At 42.1% G+C, this 21,598-nt stretch overlaps 2 protein-coding genes across 5 annotated transcripts; one reads left to right on the top strand and one right to left on the bottom strand.

The window, feature by feature from the left end:
- Positions 1-194: 194 nt before the first annotated feature.
- Positions 195-11,457, top strand: LOC147796746 (dehydrogenase/reductase SDR family member 12-like). Of its 4 annotated transcripts, none has more exons than XM_087145867.1 (9): positions 195-352; positions 3,218-3,293; positions 4,368-4,501; positions 5,066-5,148; positions 6,204-6,299; positions 6,415-6,558; positions 7,230-7,337; positions 9,238-9,466; positions 10,469-11,457. In XM_087145867.1, the coding sequence occupies exons 2-9, from the start codon at positions 3,238-3,240 to the stop codon at positions 10,591-10,593; spliced, it is 975 nt and encodes a 324-aa protein (XP_087001993.1). In that variant the 5' UTR covers positions 195-352; positions 3,218-3,237; the 3' UTR covers positions 10,594-11,457. The 4 variants fall into 4 exon arrangements, with proteins under 4 accessions (XP_087001993.1, XP_087001996.1, XP_087001995.1 ...); XM_087145870.1 differs by having other exon boundaries at positions 217-352; positions 3,228-3,293; XM_087145869.1 differs by lacking the exon at positions 195-352 and adding an exon at positions 431-748.
- A 116-nt stretch (positions 11,458-11,573) lies between these two features.
- LOC147796745 (succinate dehydrogenase assembly factor 2, mitochondrial-like) lies at positions 11,574-14,619 on the bottom strand. Its single transcript, XM_087145871.1, has 4 exons — positions 14,471-14,619; positions 13,806-13,990; positions 13,069-13,178; positions 11,574-12,468 (listed from the first exon to the last, which is right to left on the bottom strand). Exons 1-4 carry the CDS (start codon positions 14,603-14,605, stop codon positions 12,338-12,340), a joined length of 561 nt encoding a protein of 186 aa, XP_087001997.1. The 5' UTR covers positions 14,606-14,619; the 3' UTR covers positions 11,574-12,337.
- Positions 14,620-21,598: the final 6,979 nt, after the last annotated feature.

The raw sequence follows: 21,598 nt of genomic DNA, 5'->3' as shown, positions 1-21,598 counted from the left end.
GAGTATTTTCACAGAAAGTATTGGTAACCATAAGCCTGGAACCACTGTCAATCTTGGTGTACATCAATGTCATAATGACCTACATTTCATTGCATAATGCACGTGTTTGGAACGTAAAACGAACGGCCCATCCTTGATTGTGTAGCCGCTAGTGGTACCTAGACGTCTATGTATTGAATGGAGCGGAAAATATTTCCATATTATTGATAACAGACTGCTCAAGAGTTTGCGCGTTTGCCTAAGGCTGTGACATGCGAAATGAACCTGAGACTGGACAGTTATTGTTGGAACTGAAACAAAGTGAAAGAGCGATCAGATTCTGTTTATTGAAGCACTGGGCTTGAAATTTACGGTAGGTACATGTATCATACTGTATCCAAAATGCTTTTCAGCCCGTCGATTCTGTGTGGGGAAATGCTGTCCATCGCCATCGGCGTGGTCAGTCATCAGTACAGCCTAGCCCCACAAATAGGGCCGAGTTAGTGGCTCTCTTTTGCAATCTGTTCTGTCATGTCTGTGGCGACAGATAAGAGACAGATTGTAAAAGAGAGCCACTGCAGCCCTATTCGTGGGGCTTGGTTTAACCCTAGCCCAGGTTGGACGTTGTTTCATTTCGACTGAACGTAGTACGGTCAGGGAGTCCACCTGGGCCGGGCTAAGTTTACCCCCAGAACTGTGGGGTCTGACGTGCTACAACGTTCGTGGTAGCGGGGCGGACATCGGACCCCACTGTTCTGGCAGTGTGGGGGTAAGTATGGTTAGTGCTGGTTTTGGTCATGATGGTTATGAACTTCTATGGTGTTACAGAACTGCAAATCGCAGCCCCGGACATACATGTACCAAGGTGTGGCTTGCAGTCTTATATAAATAAATAAACCACAATTGAATTGAGTATGAAGTCGTGGACATGATGGATCGACAAACTTAGCCTAGGCAAGGAGGTAATGCTTGTATGACCGGACATTATGATGGGATGGATTCTGTCTGGTGTATAAACCGAACATGCCAAAACGGCACAAACTGGGACTAGTGGGAGCAGGTCGAGAAACTCTCTACAGACATTCGCCGATAAGGCCTACACCCTGTATACTGTTATTGCAAAAGTTTACGACCACCTGGAATTGTTGGTATCTGTCACTGGGCCTCCACTACATTGTTTCATTGAATGATTACATAAGATGTTGTTTTTTCAGTGGTGATAACATCGAAGTCGTACTATGAGCCATTTGCATGAATTCTGTTGCAAATGCAGCTCTTGTATGATTATATTATATTAGACTGTTAACATGTCAAATCATGGAAATGTAGTCAAACAACTGTTTAACCAAGATACTAAGGTTACATATTGAAAAAAATAAGTTGCCATGATTGATTGTTTAAGTTTGGTTTTTGTTCAGGCCAATGCATTTTGTATGGGTGATCCTAAACTTTAAATAGCTGAAGACTGTAGTTGGAATGGTTGTGCCAGTCCAACCACCTGACCGCAGCACATTAGTTGGGACGGTCCCAACCATAGCATGACCATAGATGGGACAGACACTATACATGTACATGTTTTGGGGTGTGCGTAACCTAACTTGATATCTTTATGCAGATATATCTTGAGTAAAATTTCTGGCAGGGGATACAAGGTTATTTTCAGAAATGTAAGGAGTATATTGTCTTACAGTCCTGGAAGAACCACTAAGTGTCCTTTCCTTTTTTGCCCCTGAGGGATAACTGAGAGCCAATAAAATTGGTAGGCCTATGCAGACAATTTAGGTTGTATTTTTCATTTCAAGATTTCAAAAGAGGGCTATGCCAATACCACTGCATACAGTGGTCCTGGGAATGCTGAAGAAATCTAATTTTTAAAACCGCTTACAGTTAAATACCGTATTTGGAAAGTGTGATAGGGGTCCTGTAGTCTCCCCAAGCCAAAGCTTTATGGGGATTCACATACATGTACATTTCCCATCTCCCAGGGGTAGCAGGACAACTCATAACCGAGACATCACATACCCAAGACATGTTGTACCTAGAAAAAATGTGACCTGTTGAGGCTAAATGAGGAATGATCTCCCAAACCTTGTTTTGAGTAATCGGTAGAAGTTGTTCTCAAAAAGTAGTTTTGACCACAGTGATGTTTCCCGTCGTCTATTTCATGTTGTATTTTCGGAGTGGAGTTGCCTACGAGTATAAATGTGGTATCACAGGAAAGCCCATTCATTTCTCTTTATTCTCATATCTACAGTACATGTATATCTCAAAAAGTAAAAAAATTACAAATTTACGAATAACAAATTTTACGAATAAACATGTCTATTCCAGGGTGCGTCACTGTGTGATTTATTTCTCCATGGAGATTATAGTAGAGCCTCGGGAGAGTAGAAATAATCGGAAGAAATTAAACAAATGTAGACCGGAACCATATTTACCCAAAACATGCTTGCTAATTAGAGGGTTTTGCCTGAATTTTCTTTTTAAATGTGTGTCAATCATGATCAAGACCAGTAAAGCCCTTTTCAGTGCCTTCCAGTCAGTGGTTCTAAAGATGCCGCACCACCTTTCATCCTATCCGCCCCACGCACGCGCTGCAACCGCTGAAGCGTACACCCGCAAGCCGCTCATGGGAAGGCAGCTCTTCGAAAAAAAAAAGGAAAATCTGGAATATGATTGGTGGATTGGCATGTGCCAGGAATCCCCAGATTTCTATAAAATGAGCGTGTTATCCAACAACTGCATCTAGACAAGGCCTGTCGAAGTCAGCTGTCAAGAACCCAGTTTCAAGAACTCAAGAGTCAAGATCCAAGATGCCGACAATGTCCCCTAGCATCTCCTGCAAGACCATTTGTCGCAATCAGCAGGCGTTCCGGTGCGATATGTGGTTCCTATTTCTACCACTCAACCATTTCAAAAAGGCCTAGTTATCTGATTTGATACATACATGTCATACTATAATTGATGTCTCTACAGGCTATGCAATTTTCTCTTGGGTTACGAGTTATCTCGGGTACAAATTGTCCCGAGTATGAATTGTCCCGGGTACAAGTTGGGCCCGGGTACGAGATGTCCCTGGTACAAGATGTCCAACATTCGTTCATGTGCCGCGTACATGTATTTGCTGTACATGTATACACGATATTTACACGTACAGCAGGTAAAATGCACATGTTGGCCTAGTTGTAAGTTTACTAACTTATGTCAAGTTTAACTTACTAGCATTGTTGTCTTTCAGAACACTGCAGACTTGCCACCATGACGTTCTACCGAAATTCTGCCTTCATCATTAAAGGCTTGAGGGAGTTCTGCAGGTAAGTTCAATGCACAGAGAGCTGCAGTCAAGGTTTGGAGCCAATAGACTGTTTTTCTTCTTAAATATCATATCCTTATAACATGAAATCTTGGGATCAACATCAAATTCCAAAATGAATCTTTAACCCTAAAGCCGGGACTGGGTTTTTAGCTTTAATCAAATCGGGTTCCCCCCAAAGATATGTCTTTCTTCGTTCTTGATCTTTTTAGATTTTGATTCATGTACAACATCCTTTATGGATCCAGTTAAATAAAGGCTTTTATTGTTTTGGTCAGTTACAATCAAAACCGAGATTCTAAAGTGTGCTGGTCTTTGTAAATAAGCACTTTTTAGCGTGCAAATTGTGAAGTACCTGTAAGTTGGAAAAGACAACATTTTTGCTGGTATGTTCTAGAAATATGGACATTTACAAGAAAAATCACACTTGTCATTGAAGCGAGAATTGTCAAAATGATACGAGAAAGAGATGGAAAAACTCGTGGAGGTCCAGCATTAACACTTTGTATATGGAGTGCATGCAGACTCGGATGATCATGTGATGTGAAAAAGGTCTTGGGCTGTTAAAGATCTTTTTTTTTTAACCCTAACCCCCTAGGCTCCTGCACTAGAAAGCATACTGAACCTCACAAAATCCAACAGGTTCATGTACTTGTCTATGTACTTGTACATGCAGGGTAGTGTACCAAACCTGATAAACTCCAACAGAATGAGCCCGTTGGAGTTTGAGTGATATGGTATGGATGGGTCTATGCAGTATAGGATGACTTGCACTGAACAGTACCAAACCTGACAAAATCAAGCATAGTCCAACAATTGGTACAGCAAGCCAGACACTGCACACAATGAACCCTGTGTGTCCCAACTCACACAGAATCCAACACCATCTCCCTGGGCCTTTCATCCCAAGTCTCACAAAATTCAACAAGAAGTTCCTCAGGTACGGTACCAAACCTGCCAAAACCTCACAAAACCTGCTGTTGGAGTATGGCAGGTTTTGGGCAGTTAGGGTTAATTAAGCGATGTTAATGCATTTCACATCCCTCAAGAACTCTTTCTGTCACTGTCATTTCAGGAGTGGCTATGAATCTGCCGCCAAGAATTTCAAGCCCGAAGATCTCAGTATTGACCTGTCTAGCCAGTCCTTCATGATTACTGGTGCCAACAGCGGCATAGGCAAATGCACGGCATACGAACTGGCCAAGAGAGGTAGGTAATAGTTGTTTGCAGTCTTGTGCAGCACCTTGCTGACTGGTAGTGTGAGAAGTAGTTATCCCCAAAACACATGTATTCATGTTCATGCGAAAGAAATCAAACCTGGGTCTACATGTACGGTTAACAGCAAAAACGTGAGGAATCGATGGAAATTAATGTTATCAACTCAATTTTCATCCAACAATGCTCATGAGCAATGAACAAGGAATCTGTTTGTGATTCTGTGCAGCCAGGATTTATTTTATTATCATTTATCATTTATTAGACCTCAAAACAAAAATATGTTTTGTATAATAAATGTGTTAGATTTTTCACCCAAATAGCTTTTAAAATATTTTTTCACCGTTTTTAATTTGGAGTTCTTGAAATGAGAGCTCCGGTAGTCCTGCCTTGTATGAGGTAATGCGAGACCCAATGGCTCGGTCAAGACTTTAATCAGTGCTTTTTCCCCTCTGCACTTGATCAAGGGTTAAAGATGACTACATTGACTCTGTACAGTCTGTAGTTTTGATTATATCATGGAGCTCCGTGATTATGGCATCCGAACTTGGTTTACAGGTGGGACCGTGCACATGGTGTGTCGTAGTGAAGCCAGAGGCCAAGAGGCACAGAAGGAGATCAAGGAGAGTAGTGGTAACGAGGTAAAACTTGCTGGCTAATTGCGTTAAACTGTGATTCATGTGAACTATGGCATGAAAGCTATAAGATCTCACAGACATATCCCTGTACACCAGCCTCGGAACAAGTCAAAATAGAATTGTGAGAAAGGAATCAATCCATGCATTTTGGGGAGGTAACACAAATGTGTGGTAGTACCTGTTTTCATTTTTGCATGAGTTACATGTATTTCATACGGGTCTGTCAGTATTCACATGGAAGAGTGCACAGTTACATATTTCATATGTGCACCCAAACAAGGCGTATTTAGACTCATTTTCACAATATGGCTTCAACAGTTTCGGGTTAATCTTGTTTGAAGGATGCGTGCTTATAAATATGATCAATGAACATGGGTTATTTTCCCAGATCTTGACAATTTGAGGGGCCACATATAGTAAACTGTTTCCAGTATGACATAACTGCTGGTGCGTTGTTATTGTGCATAAGAATATTTGTAGCACACAATCTTGTTTAAGATAACCCTTCAGCATGAAAGCACTTCATTTATGTTTTTATTATCTCACAGCTGGGGGGGGGGGCAGCCCCGGTCACAGTAATTGCATCGATAAAAGACAGACTGCTTTGAAAATTGGGCATTTCTTAAGAACATTACTTGTTTCCAAATATCACGTAATATAGGTGATTCACAATACAGTGCGCCACCAAGAGTTAGTCGCACATAGGCCACTTTAAGGTTGATACGCTGCCGCAATTCAACGCACTTTGGTATGTAACTTGGGTGTACTTGATTGAGTCGTTCCCTATACCACATAAAAGCATCATTTTGACCACCTTACAACCATTCGCAATAAGCAACTTCGAATTTTCAACCATGATAAACAGTTTGAAAAATTGAAACTTCCCGCGCACTGCGCAGTTAATGAATGAGACATTGTCGACTATTTATCCTATGATGCACTACGGAAAGTCCTCTCTAGAACCATCTCTTTGTGGTGCAGTACATTGTGAATTGCCCATATTGAACATCCAGGCACAGCAATGAAAATTGTCATCTTCTTTCAATCTTTCTTTCCAGAAAGTGCACCTTCATATAGTGGACATGTCTCAGCCCAAAAGGGTCTACGAATTTGCAACTCAGTTCAGAGAGAGTGGAAACACTCTGAATGTTCTGGTAAGGACAAAATTGCCGTCCTCTTCTGTGAAATCTCTCGTTGTTGGATTTTGTTCCAAGCTTCCCGGAACTTCAGTAGAAATGCTAAATCCCCGTGGAATAAATTTTCCTGCAGGTGAACAATGCAGGATGCATGGTGAACACACGGGAGGTGACAGAGGACGGACTAGAGAAGAATTTTGCCACAAACACCCTTGGGACGTACATCCTCACCATGTCGCTACTGCCTCTCCTCAGGGACACACCAGGATCCAGGGTTGTAAGTAGGCCGTCTGACTGTACCCTCTTACACGACCACACTTCTGAAGTTTTGAGTCTTTTCAATTGAATAAAATTTCTCTTCTTGGTACGTATATGTACAGGCATGTAGGCAAAATATTTGGTGTAATCAGCATGCAAGTGTCGTCAATATCAAATATTAAATTTCCAAAATAAAATCTTTATAAAGACCCTAACATTTATCTGGATTGAGTTTTTATCGTAAAGAGTTTACATGTAAATGATACTTAAATAAGCAGATATTTTGTGTAAATAGTTGCAGGTTAGATGGTTCGTTCAATACGTAGTTTAATTCTGTGGTGATGAAAATTTCATTTAAGATGAAGGGACATATTCTTATTCTGTGAGCTGGTCCAATAGAGGGCACAGTTTTCTTAGCAATGAAGGCTCCTTTTGGAACTGAACTTCTCTGGTTCACAAATGACCAGGTAATGCATGCGTTAAGGTCACATCCCTACCAACAAAATGAACACTACTGACCAACATGACTCTTTTCAACCAATGAGGGGGTGCTTCTGCTCAAGGAGGTCATTTTGCCAACCAATTGGAAGTAGCTACAAGAAGAGGAATGACTCTTTTTGGGTCCCACATATTGCCATGGGTTTCTTATCTATCGATTTTCAACGATATTCTTGGATAATTTCTCTTCAGGTGACAGTGTCATCTGGGGGAATGTACACACAGAAGTTGAGTCTCTCGGACATGCAATGTGAACGGGTGTCCAACTTTGACGGAACCATGGTCTACGCACAAAACAAGGTGAATGTGTGGTTGAGGACTTGCTCAGGATAATGTTGTGTCCTTGAGGTATCTCTGAGTTTATTTAACACACCTCGTGTGGCCCTTAGAACAAAACATGTAACCACATACCAGCAATGCAGGTTGCGCGAACCGCGTGTGGACCAAACCAGGTCCACACAAGGTTTCCCCATTTCTGAAAAACAGTTTTGGAGACATGGCCATCCGTGGGAAAAGGACGAAAGACAGTCAAGGAAACCAACAATAATAGCTTTAGCAAAAGGAACATTTTCTCAGCGTTTCCATGGCGGCATGGACACAAAGGACAAGGCATGTAATGTAAAACTGTGAGCAGTTTTTTTTGTAGATACCAACACCACCACAATTGATCCATCACACCAATTATGTCAACATCAGCTGAAGTAAAAGATACCGATGGTTTGACTTTTTGAAGCCATGATGCTTTTTCCTTGCATACAATTATCATTTATATATGATCACTCTGTTTACGAAATTCTGTACACGTGTACAAATAAATGGTCAGCAGATATTCTCTTTTCACTTTCTGGACGTATTGGCTATTAGCCAGTGACACTGCAGTAACTATAGTTTGACTGCCGTAGGGAAACATTACAATCAATACGTAACGGGAATGACATTGCTAGTGTCTGACGTGTACTCTGTCTGCAACAAATTGTTAGAATCAGGGGAGTTGGTTCTTCTTAACCACTTGGTGCTCAATGACATGAAAATACACTGGGATTTGCTGTGTCTTAACTCATAGTTAGGTGTGCATGTACTTGCCCCCATGCTTATAGTGATTCCCATTTTAGTGTGTACACACCCAAAGACTTAATCTTAGTCCATGGAGATTGAGGCCACATTGAGCCCTCAAGTGGCCGTGGACGGGCATTGTAGCAAATATTTCTCTTTGGCATTGTTCCAGCGTTTCAAATTAGCAACAACATAATAATGAACTTTAAGCAAATCTTGAACAAATGACCAACTAAGCGTAGAGTCAGGATTTGTACAGGACTGTGGTCATTGTTATTGAAAAAAATGTAAATTCCAGAGATATATAATACAAAACTGCTGTAAACTGCTTGCTGACCTCAGTGACCTAAAATACAGATGACAAATATGGAGGGCCTGACATTTCGATCCTAGCAGAATCTTTCTCAAAGGTAAAAATTTTGTGCAAAAGGTAAATATCTGTGGCCAAACCTAATACTACACGTCGGACAATTTTGTTGTGGAACAGTACCTTCGGCAAAGTAACAATAGCACTTCAGTATTAGGCACGTTTTTACCACTTCGTGCCGGGGCATTTTTCAATGTTGATGATGGTGGGCCGGCATGACTATCATTTTTTCCGTTTTCAAAATTCTTCAAAAATTCATTTCATTTAACGGTCCTTTATAGCCGCACGAAGTAATCTTTAGGCACTACTCCAAGTTGACAGGTGACTTTCATTGACGCCCGAGTATTTCAGCCAGGCCTGTAGCCTTGTAAAAAGAACCCAGATTGTGTGGTGTTATGTAACTTTCTTTTGTTCACGAACCTGGCTCAGTGCTCTGCTGACCTCTTTTCAATAGAGGCCAGATTAGCGTGCAGCGGTGCTGTGTGGCTCATCGCTGCGGTGGTGGTGCGCTTTGTCCCCGGTGGTAATCCGCTTGCTCTCAATGCCCCAAACCCTGGCATACGGTTTCAAAACAAGGTTGGATTATCACCACTTTTGAGAGTGAAAAATGTAGATAATTCCCAGCAGCCTGGTCTTTTGTTCAGAGTACGGTCTTTTGTTACAGGGCCCTGTTTCCTTTATCCGAGTTCAGAGACTCCAGCCCCGCATATAAACCATACGTCTCCGATTCCGGAGTCCCTGGCAGGAAGTGGTTAATCGACTGAGTGTGTCTTTCCACAGCGTCAGCAAGTTGTCATGACGGAAATGTGGGCCAAGTCCCATCCTGCAGTCCACTTCTCCGTGATGCATCCGGGATGGGCCGACACGCCGGCAGTCCGGACTTCCATGCCAGGGTTCCACAGACAGTTTAAGAATCGGCTGCGAAGCCCTGAGCAGGGCGCCGACACGCTAGTCTGGCTGTCTGCAGCCAGAGCAGTTCTCCAGCAACCCAGTGGGCAGTTTTACCTGGGTAAGCAGTGGGGTGGCAAGATAGTTGCCGATTTTTCGGTGGTTGAGTCGTCACTAAAAAAAAGGGCCAGGTGGATCATTTGGCACCTAATTTATGAAAAGTGGACTTACTCCACTTGCCAAGTGCCCATTCCAAGACATTTTGGCCAACCATTTTAACTTTTCCAGTTGGCATGTGCTCAGTGGGCAGGCTGACATGGGAAATAGTGTGGATAGGCTTTCACTGAATTAAAGGGACAATTTCTTTAGTTAGGCAAACTAGGACCAAGATGTGGGGACATTTCTTTGTCCCCATAATGTTTCAATCCCCTCGGAATAGGTTAAATATCGTGTATTTGTATTCAGAACTGTGGTTGAACTGACCACAAACACTTATTTGGGCTATTAAAATTGAAACTCCTTGAAACAGCTATTCCGAAATTTGTATCCTTCCGCCAGAAGTGCTCCAGTTTTGGAATATTGTGTCTTGTGGAGACCCAGGAGAATGGGTTGAATAGGTCTCCACACGGAATTTCTGAAGGTGTATAGGTCTCCAAAAGGATTTCACAAAACTGATATGTGGAAATCGCTCAAAAAGGAGAAATTTTTAATGTGTAAGAATCCGTCGCAAATTGAAGTGTTTCATATAAGGGACATCCGGTCAAACCTTCAGCCCAGGAGAGCAAATCATGTTGAAATGGGAGCATTTTGAAACCATCGTTTCACACACGACAATGTTAGTACTGGAGCACTCCTGGTGGATGTTGTGCACACACACCAAGTTTCAGATAGGCTGGGCATGGAACAGCCGAGATTTTAAAGGAGGCAGACTCCCTCTGCTGCGAGGTCTGACAAAAATGGCTCTTTTACCGTAGAGAGAGTAATATAATCCATGAACTTAATGCCAAAATCTTTGCAAATGGAGTCACACACTTCACATGTAGAATAAGTCCAGTTTATGGCTTATTTGATCCTTTTTTATCTAAAGACAATTAAACCTTTGTTTTTTTTACCTTTCCCCCAGATCGGAAGCCAGTTGCCAAACACTTATCCTTCGCCTGGACCAAGTCAAGTGATGCTGAGAAAGAAAAACTGATGCAGATCTTGGAAGGCATTTCAGCCCCTTTCATGGTGGCTGCTCAGAATTGAGAAAAACAACATCAAATTGCCTGATGATCTCTTCCCATCTTTTTCTCAGGAGTTTTGCTAACTGTAAATAGATCGTATTGGAACTTTTATTCATCCCAATAATTTATTTCCAATGGCGGAAGGTGATACGAACACAGAAGGGAGATCTGCTGCTCCATTGAAATTCTTAGATGTTGTCCATCAAGGTAATCCAACCCTAGATCTAGTCTTCACAATATACTCCCAAACTTTGTGGACCTAGCAGAAGTGCATTGGTGGATACTTGGAACTGCACTGTATTTTTTTTTCCTGACAGGGTTGGTATTCCCAAGTTCGTATTTTGCTTTTGTAGAATTTTTTTGTCAAAGGCGTATTTCTAGGAAAATGTGCACACAGAAGATCACCTTAAGGGCAAACTTTCCTTTCTAGCGTAAAATTATGTGGGTCTTTTCAAATTCCAGTAGCATGGTAATGCTCTCCAGTGAGATCCTTGTTTCTGTCCATTCGGAGAGCGTAACCTGCTTGAAGATCAGTGTCCACTTGGACAGTCAGAATGCTTCTTTGAGTAGGCTACATTTTGTGTCATAGTGCATTCATTCTCCAGGAGGGGAAACATCGAAGGCTGGTTGGGTGAATGGTTCACGTGTCAGAAGTTCGGCTCTCCTCTTTCAAAATCTGAAACTTACTTTATCTGTAATTTGCTGTGACCAAAAGTTGTCGTGTGCAATGCCTCATTCATTACAAAGCTCAAAACTTCCATTAGTCAGTACGTTGAATCCAAATCGAATCTTAAACTGTAAGAAGTTAAAGGGAAAACGTATAGAGTTATTTACCTTAAAAATATATTAGTACATGTATTATACAATCAATTTAAAATGCTGTTCATGCAAATTAAAGATCAATCACATTGCTTTGACATAAAATGGTTATTTAACAGGGAATTGGACGTTGTTACTTGTATCATGACCAATGTGGCAGCTTCTCTTTGTATTTATAAAAAATCTCCGTAATGGGAGTTTAGTTCCACCAACGTGTTGATGAGGGCGGTAAACAAATCGAGCAAGTTAATTCAAAATAATACAAACACAAGAATCATTATAAAGCTACGTAACATCCAGGAGAAATCCAGAAACCCCATGGATTCACCATGGAAATAAATCATGTGTTTACCTGTTACATTGAGGTCAAAGGACAAACCTTTGAAAGCATGATTGGTACAACCATACTGAGTTGGAAATATTGAATACACAAGTTGCAATTTTGTTTTATCCGCATATTTTTCCAAGAAACCCATTTGAAAAGGTTGAGCTGATCAGAAATTATTTTCTGAACAGAATAACCAGGAGTCTGTAAGGTATTCATCTCGCAGTCTTGGCACTGACCTTGTGTGATGTGGGGAAAAAAAGGTACTCGTTCTTACAAAGAGAGAGTTCAACATACAGTGTACGTGTACTCCCTGTCTGATTTTAAACTCCAAAGATGAAGAAGTGTTATCGTCAAATGTATGTTTGGCATTATTTTCAGCGGGGACTACTTACAAACGGGAGTACATTTACAAAGTGGTACACGGTCACAGGAAACTGCCGTCTGTTAATTGGCCAGGAGAACTGGAACAAGTGCAATGTTAAACAATACATGTACATGTGCTATCCACATATCGTTGCTATAACTGGCACTCCACAGTTGCATTTGAGCCTACAGTATCCCCAGTCAGGTTTGTGGGCATCAGATGCTGACAATTATCTTTTGACGTAGAGCAGGAGTGTCACATCTGCCGGATTTCTTCCTCTGGCAGGTCGGGCTGCCTGATGCGGGATTCCATGTTGACGTTGGAGACGTGCTTCTTCAGTAAGTCCATCACCTCGCCACTGAACTCATCTGGTGTGGGTTTGTGTTCTGCGAGAAGGGCAAACTTTTAATGGTAGGTGATGTCCCTTGAAAGTTCAAAGGAATGAGGGAAGGGCTCAGCCTTCTCCAAGCCTGCGAAATCCTCTAAAATCAGGAGGTACGTGAAGATTGTGAAGACTATGGAAGGGTTAGGGTTAGTTAAGGCCCAACCCACCTCGAATATCAAAGAATAAATATATCACAATGCCACAGTTGGAGTAAAACTTGATGCTGTATTTTGTGTTGATAATTTTTACAGCTCACATAACTTCAAACCTACAACCTCTTCATTTTTGGACATCATCGACAGCTGCAAATGGGAATGCACACACACCAGCATTTCCTCATAGTCAATAATATGCCTTGGGTAGACAAGTCAACACTGGTTCTGTACCCACGAAGGATTAGTCTGACATTAATTTTAATAAACAAACTTGGTCCGGCACATGGCGTATATGACCATGTTAATATGTAGTGGCTACGGCTAGGAGCAACACATTCATCAATGAGAAGAGCATGCAGCCGCTAGCTAATGGCCCCCTTAGAACAACTCTCATTTTTAGCCATAGCTGTGAGATTTGGATGTAGCATTATGCATTTTCTGCTCACCTGTGACCCAGTGGAAGATGTCCCAGTCATTGTTGGGTTTATTGATCAGCTGGTCATACTGCTGAAGCTGTGACTCATTCAGCCCAGGCAGATAGCGCGCTGCAAACGTGCTGTAAGATACATGTGCAAGTTGACATAACTGGCCATTAAAAGTTGGCAAGGGTCATGATCACATGCTTTGATAGGAAAGGATGAGATGAGTTAACACACTTTAAAGAATTCTTTTTATTTTATCCCTGGGAAGATACACATATACCATGTACGTGTACTTGTAGGTACATTTTACAATGCAACCAGTAATGGATTTTGTACAAGAAGGAAAACTTGGTTGTGCACTTTTCACTGAGCTCGTTTCTGTTATGAGGGCAAGAGACTGAGAAGCACCTGTGAATTGTCAGAATGCTCATGCTCTTATGTTGAGATCCACAGCAAATGGCAATTTTCTTTTACATTGTCAACTGACACGTCGGGATCTATTGATCGGGAAATCTCATACTGTGGACACCCCTGACCTAACTTCAAGTCTCAGGACGGAAAATTTATCTTGGTGAGTTAACATGTAAATGTATGTCAGTGCTTGGCCAGATTAATACTTTTAGAACTCCACTGCCCTCTACTCCAGTGAGATAAAATATTGCCACTGTAGGAATTAAGGAAACTCTGATTGGGTAAAACCCATATTTGAGCCCAGTTGTGTAGACGGGGGCATCAAAGCCCATTCTTTCTCACTTGCCTACCTGAGTAAGAGACCATTCTCCAACATGCCCCTCTTGCGGCTCTGGTACAGTAGTCTGGCTCGTTTCAGCTCTGTGCTTTCATTCTCTGGCTGCTTCCATTCAGGAATGGGAATCTCTCCTTCAGGTGGAAGATCAGTGGGATGGCTGGATGATGCAAACAGTCTGGTTGGTAAACCAAGATGACCCTACAATAACGGAAAGCTTGTGTCAAATCTAAATTGTTAGGCTTAAGCTAGCCTAAGTCATGATATAACGTGTGTAACTAAAAAAAAGTAGGCATATACAATGTACATGTAGCCTTTCTTCAGACATGCCAGAGTGTCTTGCGCATGGAGAGGAATACCAAAACAATTGTTTCCTTGTCAAATGAATCATTTCATTTCATTTTTTCATTTATTCATTTATTTTCCACATAATTGGTTATACATACAGACAGATTAAGGCTACATAAATGTGGACGGAGTCCCTTAAAAGCAAAGCTTGTCGGGAAGGGAACTCCGAGTACATACAAGTAGTTGAACATACGAATTGAATCACATATCACAATAATACACAACAGATTAACAATGGACTACACAAAATGACATAAAATTAGGACTAGTAACCCTGTGAAATAAAAGAGATTAATTAATCAAAAGCATTCAAAGGATGCAATTCGGAAATACCTTCAGAAACGGTAAATATGGGAATGCAGCACTAGTACCCGAGAAAATCATCCGGCTCATCTTGGGCGCTGCCATCTTGGATTGTGTAAGTTTTGTTCTAAAAAGTCTGGTGACAGCGCAGAGGCATTTTACCATTTGCTAAGTCTGGTATCCTCCAACAAAGTCTAGCATTTGCCTGTTCATTCTTATGAATAGACAATGCATAGACCGGGCCGTGGTCCAGACTCTGAGTGACGTCATATAGCGATAGCAACACATTAAACAATCTAACGTCGTGTGACAGTGCGAACCCCGTTTTCTTCCATCCTGATTGTTGCCCAAGGTCCTCACCTTTTACTTGTTCTTAGAAATTACACTAGTAGGTGAGTTTCATTTGTAATTGACATTTTAAAATTTGAGGTCTGCAGCTGTAGCAATATCGGAACAAAACTGTAACTTGTGTAAGTTAAGTGTAAGCATGGAGGACAGTGTAACGTTAAGCCTCGCCGTCGCAGCCTCGCGCTGTCGCACTGCGACCGCGCTGGCACGGCCAGTGCAAGTTACAATGCTATGCTGCTGGCTGTGTGAGGCATATAATGCATCAATAGGTATGAAGCTCAAACTGGAGCAGTCCCCTGCATGCCGTGCCGTCCCCGCGCACTCCCTTAGCTAGGAGGCTCATAAATTTTTCAACCTTTTTTGTGTGTTTTCTTATTGAACTGACCTTGGTGAGATTATCATAAGAAATATTTTGACAAAGCCTAGGCCTAAGTTTGGATTCCATTGGACTCTGCAAAGCAAAGAAATACTGATTTAAAGTAGGGATATTTTGAGATTTTTTTGGGGGGCAACGTGTGTAATGCAGAGCAAACTCTGATTTTTTGTACACAGAAATGAATGTGAATTTTGACTGAAAAGCTTAAAATTCACATTCCCGAAAAAAAGGTTGTTCTTATTCGTGCCTTGTTGCATGAATTAAATGCTGGCCTCGCTTGAAATTTGGAAAAAGATAAATTCAATCAGAATTTCCTATGAGTTCCCAAATAAACAGTGCCCTCACTCATTTATGCATGCCCCTACCTTAGTCATACATCTGCCTGTAGGGCCTCGCATGGTGACTGGTTGAGTTTTCTTCATGACATGTCAACATGGTCAAAGTCAGTTTGTTTTAAATTAAAACGTAATGGAAGACTTGCCACTTGGTAAACGGTCGTGTTGACCCGGTTGTGGAATTACCTCAACAGTCAAGTTGACTTGAGTTGGTAAACATGGTAAATGGTCAAGTTGTGCAACACCCACCTTTGCTCAGCTGGAAATGTTTTTGATCAGGCAGTAGGCAAGGTGTATACATGTACATGTATACTGTGCGATTGCCTTAGGCAGTAAGTTGATCTTATTTTATGCTTTGTCAATAATTCTGTGAGGCTTTGACAACTCGACTGCCAATCAACCCAGAACAACTTGACCATTGAGGCCACTTGACTTGTAGGACCACACGACTGTTTGTGCCTCAAATAGACAGACAACTTGATTGTTTGGGCAAATTGTCAACTGAGACAAGTTGACTCGTAATAAGCTTGATGAGTGTGCCTGCGCTTTACAATCACATCGCCCACACCATTTCTCCAAAATGAAAAGAAGAGAAAGGACTGGGGGACAGGTTTACCTTCTTCCGTACCGCCAGACTAGCAACTGATCATTAGTACGGTGTGGTCAAGACGTCTGTGCACCTTGGAATGTGCACTGTCCCGCCGTGCATGCTGCATTGCTGTTGTGGCCATGCATCCCGCTGGTTTTGTTGGCTGACGCGCCACCCACAGGTTCTGTGCATGCTGATCATCTGGGCCCTACGAGCCCTACGAGTCGTGTCACAACTTAAACATGCAAATTTACCCAAACACATAATCTGCAATCTGTATTGAAAGTCCCAAACTCCATCATATACACCCCTTGAATGGTCAAGTTATCTTTAAATGGATGACTTGGTAAACAGTCAAGTTGTCCCACCAGTCAAGATGTCTCAATGGTCAAATTTTCTTTAGTTAAGTCTACAAATTTTCAAGTTGTTCGACATCCAGTTCTGCCATCATTCATCAAGTGGCTGCTGATGTCAGTCACTTTGGCCGTTTTCCACTTCACCCTATGTCAATTTTTCCAAACCACTTTGACCCATCCCCACACCTCCCCACGGCCACTTCGCCCCATCCCCACACCTCCCCAATGCTTCGCCCCAGCCCCACACCTCCCCACGGCCACTTCGCCCATTCCCACACCTCCCCACTGCCACTTCGCCCCGTCTCCATACCTCCCCACGGCCACTTCGCCCCATCACCCACACCTCCCCAATGCCACTTTGCCCCAGCCCCACACCTCCCCACTGCCACTTTGCCCCATCCCCACACCTCCCCACTGCCACTTCGCCCCATCCCCACACCTCCCCACGGCCACTTCGCCCATCCCCACACCTCCCCACTGCCACTTCGCCCCGTCCCCATACCTCCCCACGGCCACTTCGCCCCATCCCCACACCTCCCCAATGCCACTTTTCCCCAGCCCCACACCTCCCCACTGCCACTTCGCCCCATCCCCACACCTCCCCACTGCCACTTCGCCCCATCCCCACACCTCCCCCATGCCACTTTTCCCCATTTCCAGTTTGCCCCAGCCATGCTTGGTTGTGTTTGGAAAATACTTAATGACTTGGCTGGCTAAAGCAAGGCACCTTTTTTTATTCGTTTTGGTGGCATAGATTGACACCACGATGACAGTGAATTTGATAATGAAATTAGACTAACGAAAGATACAATATCATTTCTTTTTCTTTTTTCTTTCTTTTTTCAACTTTTCATCAAAATCTGTTGTCTTCCAGACTGTGGATCCCCCGTACATCTTCTCCTCTATTTTGAGCTTGTGAATCTATTTCCAAACAGACTTGGCTTTAAGACAGAGACAAAAAAAAATGCATGTCTCTCCTTTGTATGATCCTTTTGCAATTATATTGCCCATGCAGGCACAAATATAGCTAGTGTAATGCTTCAGTAACATACATGTAACTGGCTGCTGCTATTGTCCAAACAAGCTGTTTAAAACATGAAAGCTAAGCATAAAGTCGAACCTACTCCAAGAGAGTGTAGTATTAAGGTGTTATACATATATGTACTTTGTACATAAAGCACCGTATGGAGACACTTTTGTTTTGCCCTGTCAAATTTACTCTTACACAGCTTTCTACCCTCCTTGTCACCGATTATGAATTACAAATACCAAGAGCGCAAAGGTGTAAGTTGTCTAAAGATTGGTAGTTTTGAGAGACTGTACGTTATGCTTTGTAATGTAAATAGTATATCATCTTGTTCATTATTGTCAGACAAAAGAAAGCTGAGGCAAAATGGGAAAGAAAAACAAAAAGGAGACCGAGGCACCACCCAAAGATATTGTAAGTATGGAGCGTTGAAGTCCATCTAATCGCAGAGTTGAAAAATGCACCTATTGTGCAGGTAGAATGCATCTCTTGATGACACACCTCTAGTATGTTGTGCGATGCTAATAAGGAGTTTGCTGTTTATAGACAGGGGACTTTAGATACACAGATTGCCTCATCAACCTTAGCTTACTCCACTGGGTATTCTCTAGGCAGCCTGATAAAACCAGCTGGGGTGCAACACAGCTAAAATGAAAAATCCTACTGAATGGAAAATAATGCAACAAACTGCAGTAGCAGACGAGATTCGGTGGCGCTGTACATTGAACTAGATATCTGTAAACACCAGCCCAGGCAAAAACAACTTGCAAAATTACACTGTGTACTCTGTAAAACCGATGATGAATGCTGACAGCCCGACATAGTGTGCAACAACTTTGGACCACTGTTGCATTATATTGCACTACAATCATAAGTTGGGGGAAAAAAAGAACTCATTTCAGATACCCATAACAGGGTTCCCCTGGGGTTCCAATATGTGTGAGGTGGTCCAACAAATTTTGCCAAAATTCTGGTGCCTAAAACAAATGTGAGTGTTTTAAAAAAGGCTCAAAATAAATTCTATGTAATCTCCTAGTATGTTTACTCGAAATTTTCCCTCTAAAATAGATCGATCTTATGTTCTTTGTCCCTCCTTACCATTCTGAATAATTTACAGCTAATCTGTTGCAAGACTTTTAGTTACCATCTTTGATTGTTTTATATGTAAGGTGGTGAAATTCAACAGAAAAGCCTGAGGTGGTCTCTAAAATCAGTGAGGTGGGCTGCCTCACACTTGAATAGGCAGGGGAAACCTTGACCCGTAGTAGCTACGTGGTGTATCACACAGTAAATAAAATCACAGTATTTCAGCCAGTTGAAAGCACCTGATCTTCATTATCTCTCCTTTAGTTTGACCCTCTGTCGGTTGAGAGCAAGAAGGCAGCTACTGTGGTTTTGATGCTGGACAGCACAGAGGATGACATCCTCATCAAATCCTGCGAGGCCCTCTACAAATTTGCAGAGAAGTGTAAGTTTTTCATTATGTTTAGCTATAACTGCTTATTCTTTTGAACATGTTTCCTGATATTTGTCATTGCTATGGGGGAGCTCATTGGGAAGCCTGATATTGGTATTATGCATAAATGTATCCGTCAGTATCTGACATTTATTTGAGAGGTTCAACAGTTTCTAGTTGTAATGTTTTTGTGAAGTATTTGTAAGTTGCAGAAGAATACTATTCTAAATGAATGTTATAGAAAATTCTCTCTTTGTGTTGAAAAAACTCTTTGTTGAAACATGCTTCCAGTTGATTGGTACAACTTTCTCAGAGTTTCTGAGGATACAGTCAAAGTTTTGGGAGTGCTTAGTCCAAAACTTGCATCAGTTGTGGATTAGGAATTTTTCTTTGGCACTGTTGAGAATCAGACCCAGGCAGTCTGCTCAAGAGCTGTCTAGTTACCACTCTACCTTTCACCATGGCAACAGGTGAAGAGAATAAGGCTCTTCTGATGGAGATGGGTGCCGTTCCATCCCTCCTGAAGCTCATTACCTCGGAGGAGAAGACTGTCCGCCGTAACGCTACCATGACACTGGGAGTCATGTCAGCCCACCGTGAGTATGATTAAGTACATCCTCTTTGTTCACAACCAGTTGATGGTCTTAATGTCGTGTAGCTCTTTGTTGTTAATCTGCCCCTCTGGGCATTTTATCTCGGAGCCTACATCTTGTCAAATATATCACTGTGCAGAAACCTCTTTGCAAGTTATCAAGTCCAACATGTTCAGTGGTAGTGGCTGGGACTTTAAAATACCAATCATAAATCCCACAAATCCTTCCAAACTTACTGATGGATTTTGAAAAATCTGGGAAGGCCTTGTGTAGAAGATGATGGAGCCAAGAATTGTCATCCTTACCCCTGAGTCATGTGAGTTGTTGAAGCTACATGTACATGTGTATCTGCTGAAAGGGGAGCTGATTTTTGTACCAACTTCAGTTTGTTTGTTCAATTGCACTGCATTATTTGCACCAATGAGCCTCTTTGGTCTGTGCTTCCGGGGCACCAAGTAAGGTTTTTAGTCATGAGATGGGCCATTTTGAATCGTGCTTCCCGAAATTACTTTATTTGTTGAACACTCTATGGAAGGAACCCATTTGACTGTAATTGAAGGTTTCAGCCACACTCAGGCTGTTTCCAAATCACTTGGCTGCGGTTTGAAATTTGTACTCTATGGGAATCGGTTGCAGCCGCAACCATAGACTTGCTACACAGCCTCAATTATTATTTGGACATTAAAAAGGCAACATGATTTCTCATCCACCTGTTGGAACTTACCCACCAGAGACCAAGGGTGGTGATCTATACAAAAAAATATGTGTAATTTGCCCCTATGGCATGAACTTTGTTCCCACAGCTATTAAAGTTTTAGATATTTGTTTTGCGGGGATTTCCTCACTTTCATTTCAAGATGGCCAACTCGTTAATAAGGCAGATTGCATTTCTGGAAGGTTTTCTTCTCTTCATTGATTGCATTATTCCATTCCCCCCAGCTGAAGTTCGGCGAGTGCTACGAAAGGGCGACTGCATTGGAAACGTTATCAAATTACTGTCCTCGGAAGGTAAATCGTAATCTCATACTTGGTATAATATTTACCTTCTTACCATCCTAGGTCAATATCTTTTTTTGCTTTTTGGTGACTTTGAATCAGTACAAAGGATTTCTAGGATTGTGTGTAGCATCTGGCTGGGCTTACTCCATCCCACCAAGTTTGTAGCAGTGAGGCTGCATGACTTGTAGGGAGGTTCATGACTGAGAATTTGCAACTCTTTTCTTTCAGGTTTGACAGTTTGTGTTTAATTGACAAAGAACACTCCAATCACATTTTTTCCCACTGTGTTCACTGAAACTGTACATGTTGCATATGCTTTGGCTTTCACATTGAGAAAATCAACTCTTACCGAAGGTGTCGAGAGCTTAAGTTATTCAAAAGGCCAACTGAACCGTGGAATAATACCACATTACAGCTTAGAAATTATAGCTTTACGAAATGGCTCTCTGCCTGTTCCATATTTTCAATTTCAATCCAAGAAAGACAAATCCAATGAAGACAAATGACGCATTCAGTTGCCTACATGTATGCTGCTGTTTTGTTTAGTGCCTCAGTTGTTTAATGCAGTACCCCAAGAAGACCCAGATTGTCCTATTTCAATTTTAAATTACTGTTCTGCACCTACTGGGGGTTGGTTGCGATGTGTGAGTAATATGTTATATTGTTTTACACTCCAATAGAGGAGACGCTCGTTCATGAGTTTGCTAGTCTGTGCCTGGCCAGCATGGCACAGGAGTTCACCAGCAAAGTGCAGATCCTTGAGCAGGATGGTTTGGAGCCACTCATCATGCTCCTGGCAGACAGCGATCCTGATGTCCAGAAGAACTCGGTGGAGGCCATCTTCCTGTTGCTGCAAGACTACCAAACCAGGACGGCCATCAGGTTAGGGAAAAGGAGAATAGGCTTGGAATGTCACTTCCAAGTTAATTTGAAGTGATTTACAAGCCAATCACAAGCTAACCACAGCCAATTGTAAGTTAGCCACAAGCCAATTACAAGCTACTTACAAGCCAATCACAAGAATACAAGCCAATCACAAGCTAGCCACCAGCCGATCACAAGCTACCCACAAACCAATC

The sequence above is a fragment of the Acanthaster planci genome, linkage group LG14 (assembly GCF_054643075.1).
Source record: "Acanthaster planci isolate LZ-2023a linkage group LG14, COTS_SCS, whole genome shotgun sequence".
NCBI lineage: Eukaryota > Metazoa > Echinodermata > Asteroidea > Valvatida > Acanthasteridae > Acanthaster > Acanthaster planci.
Note: the sequence above shows the minus strand (reverse complement) of the source record. Positions and strands in the feature narration are given on the sequence as shown.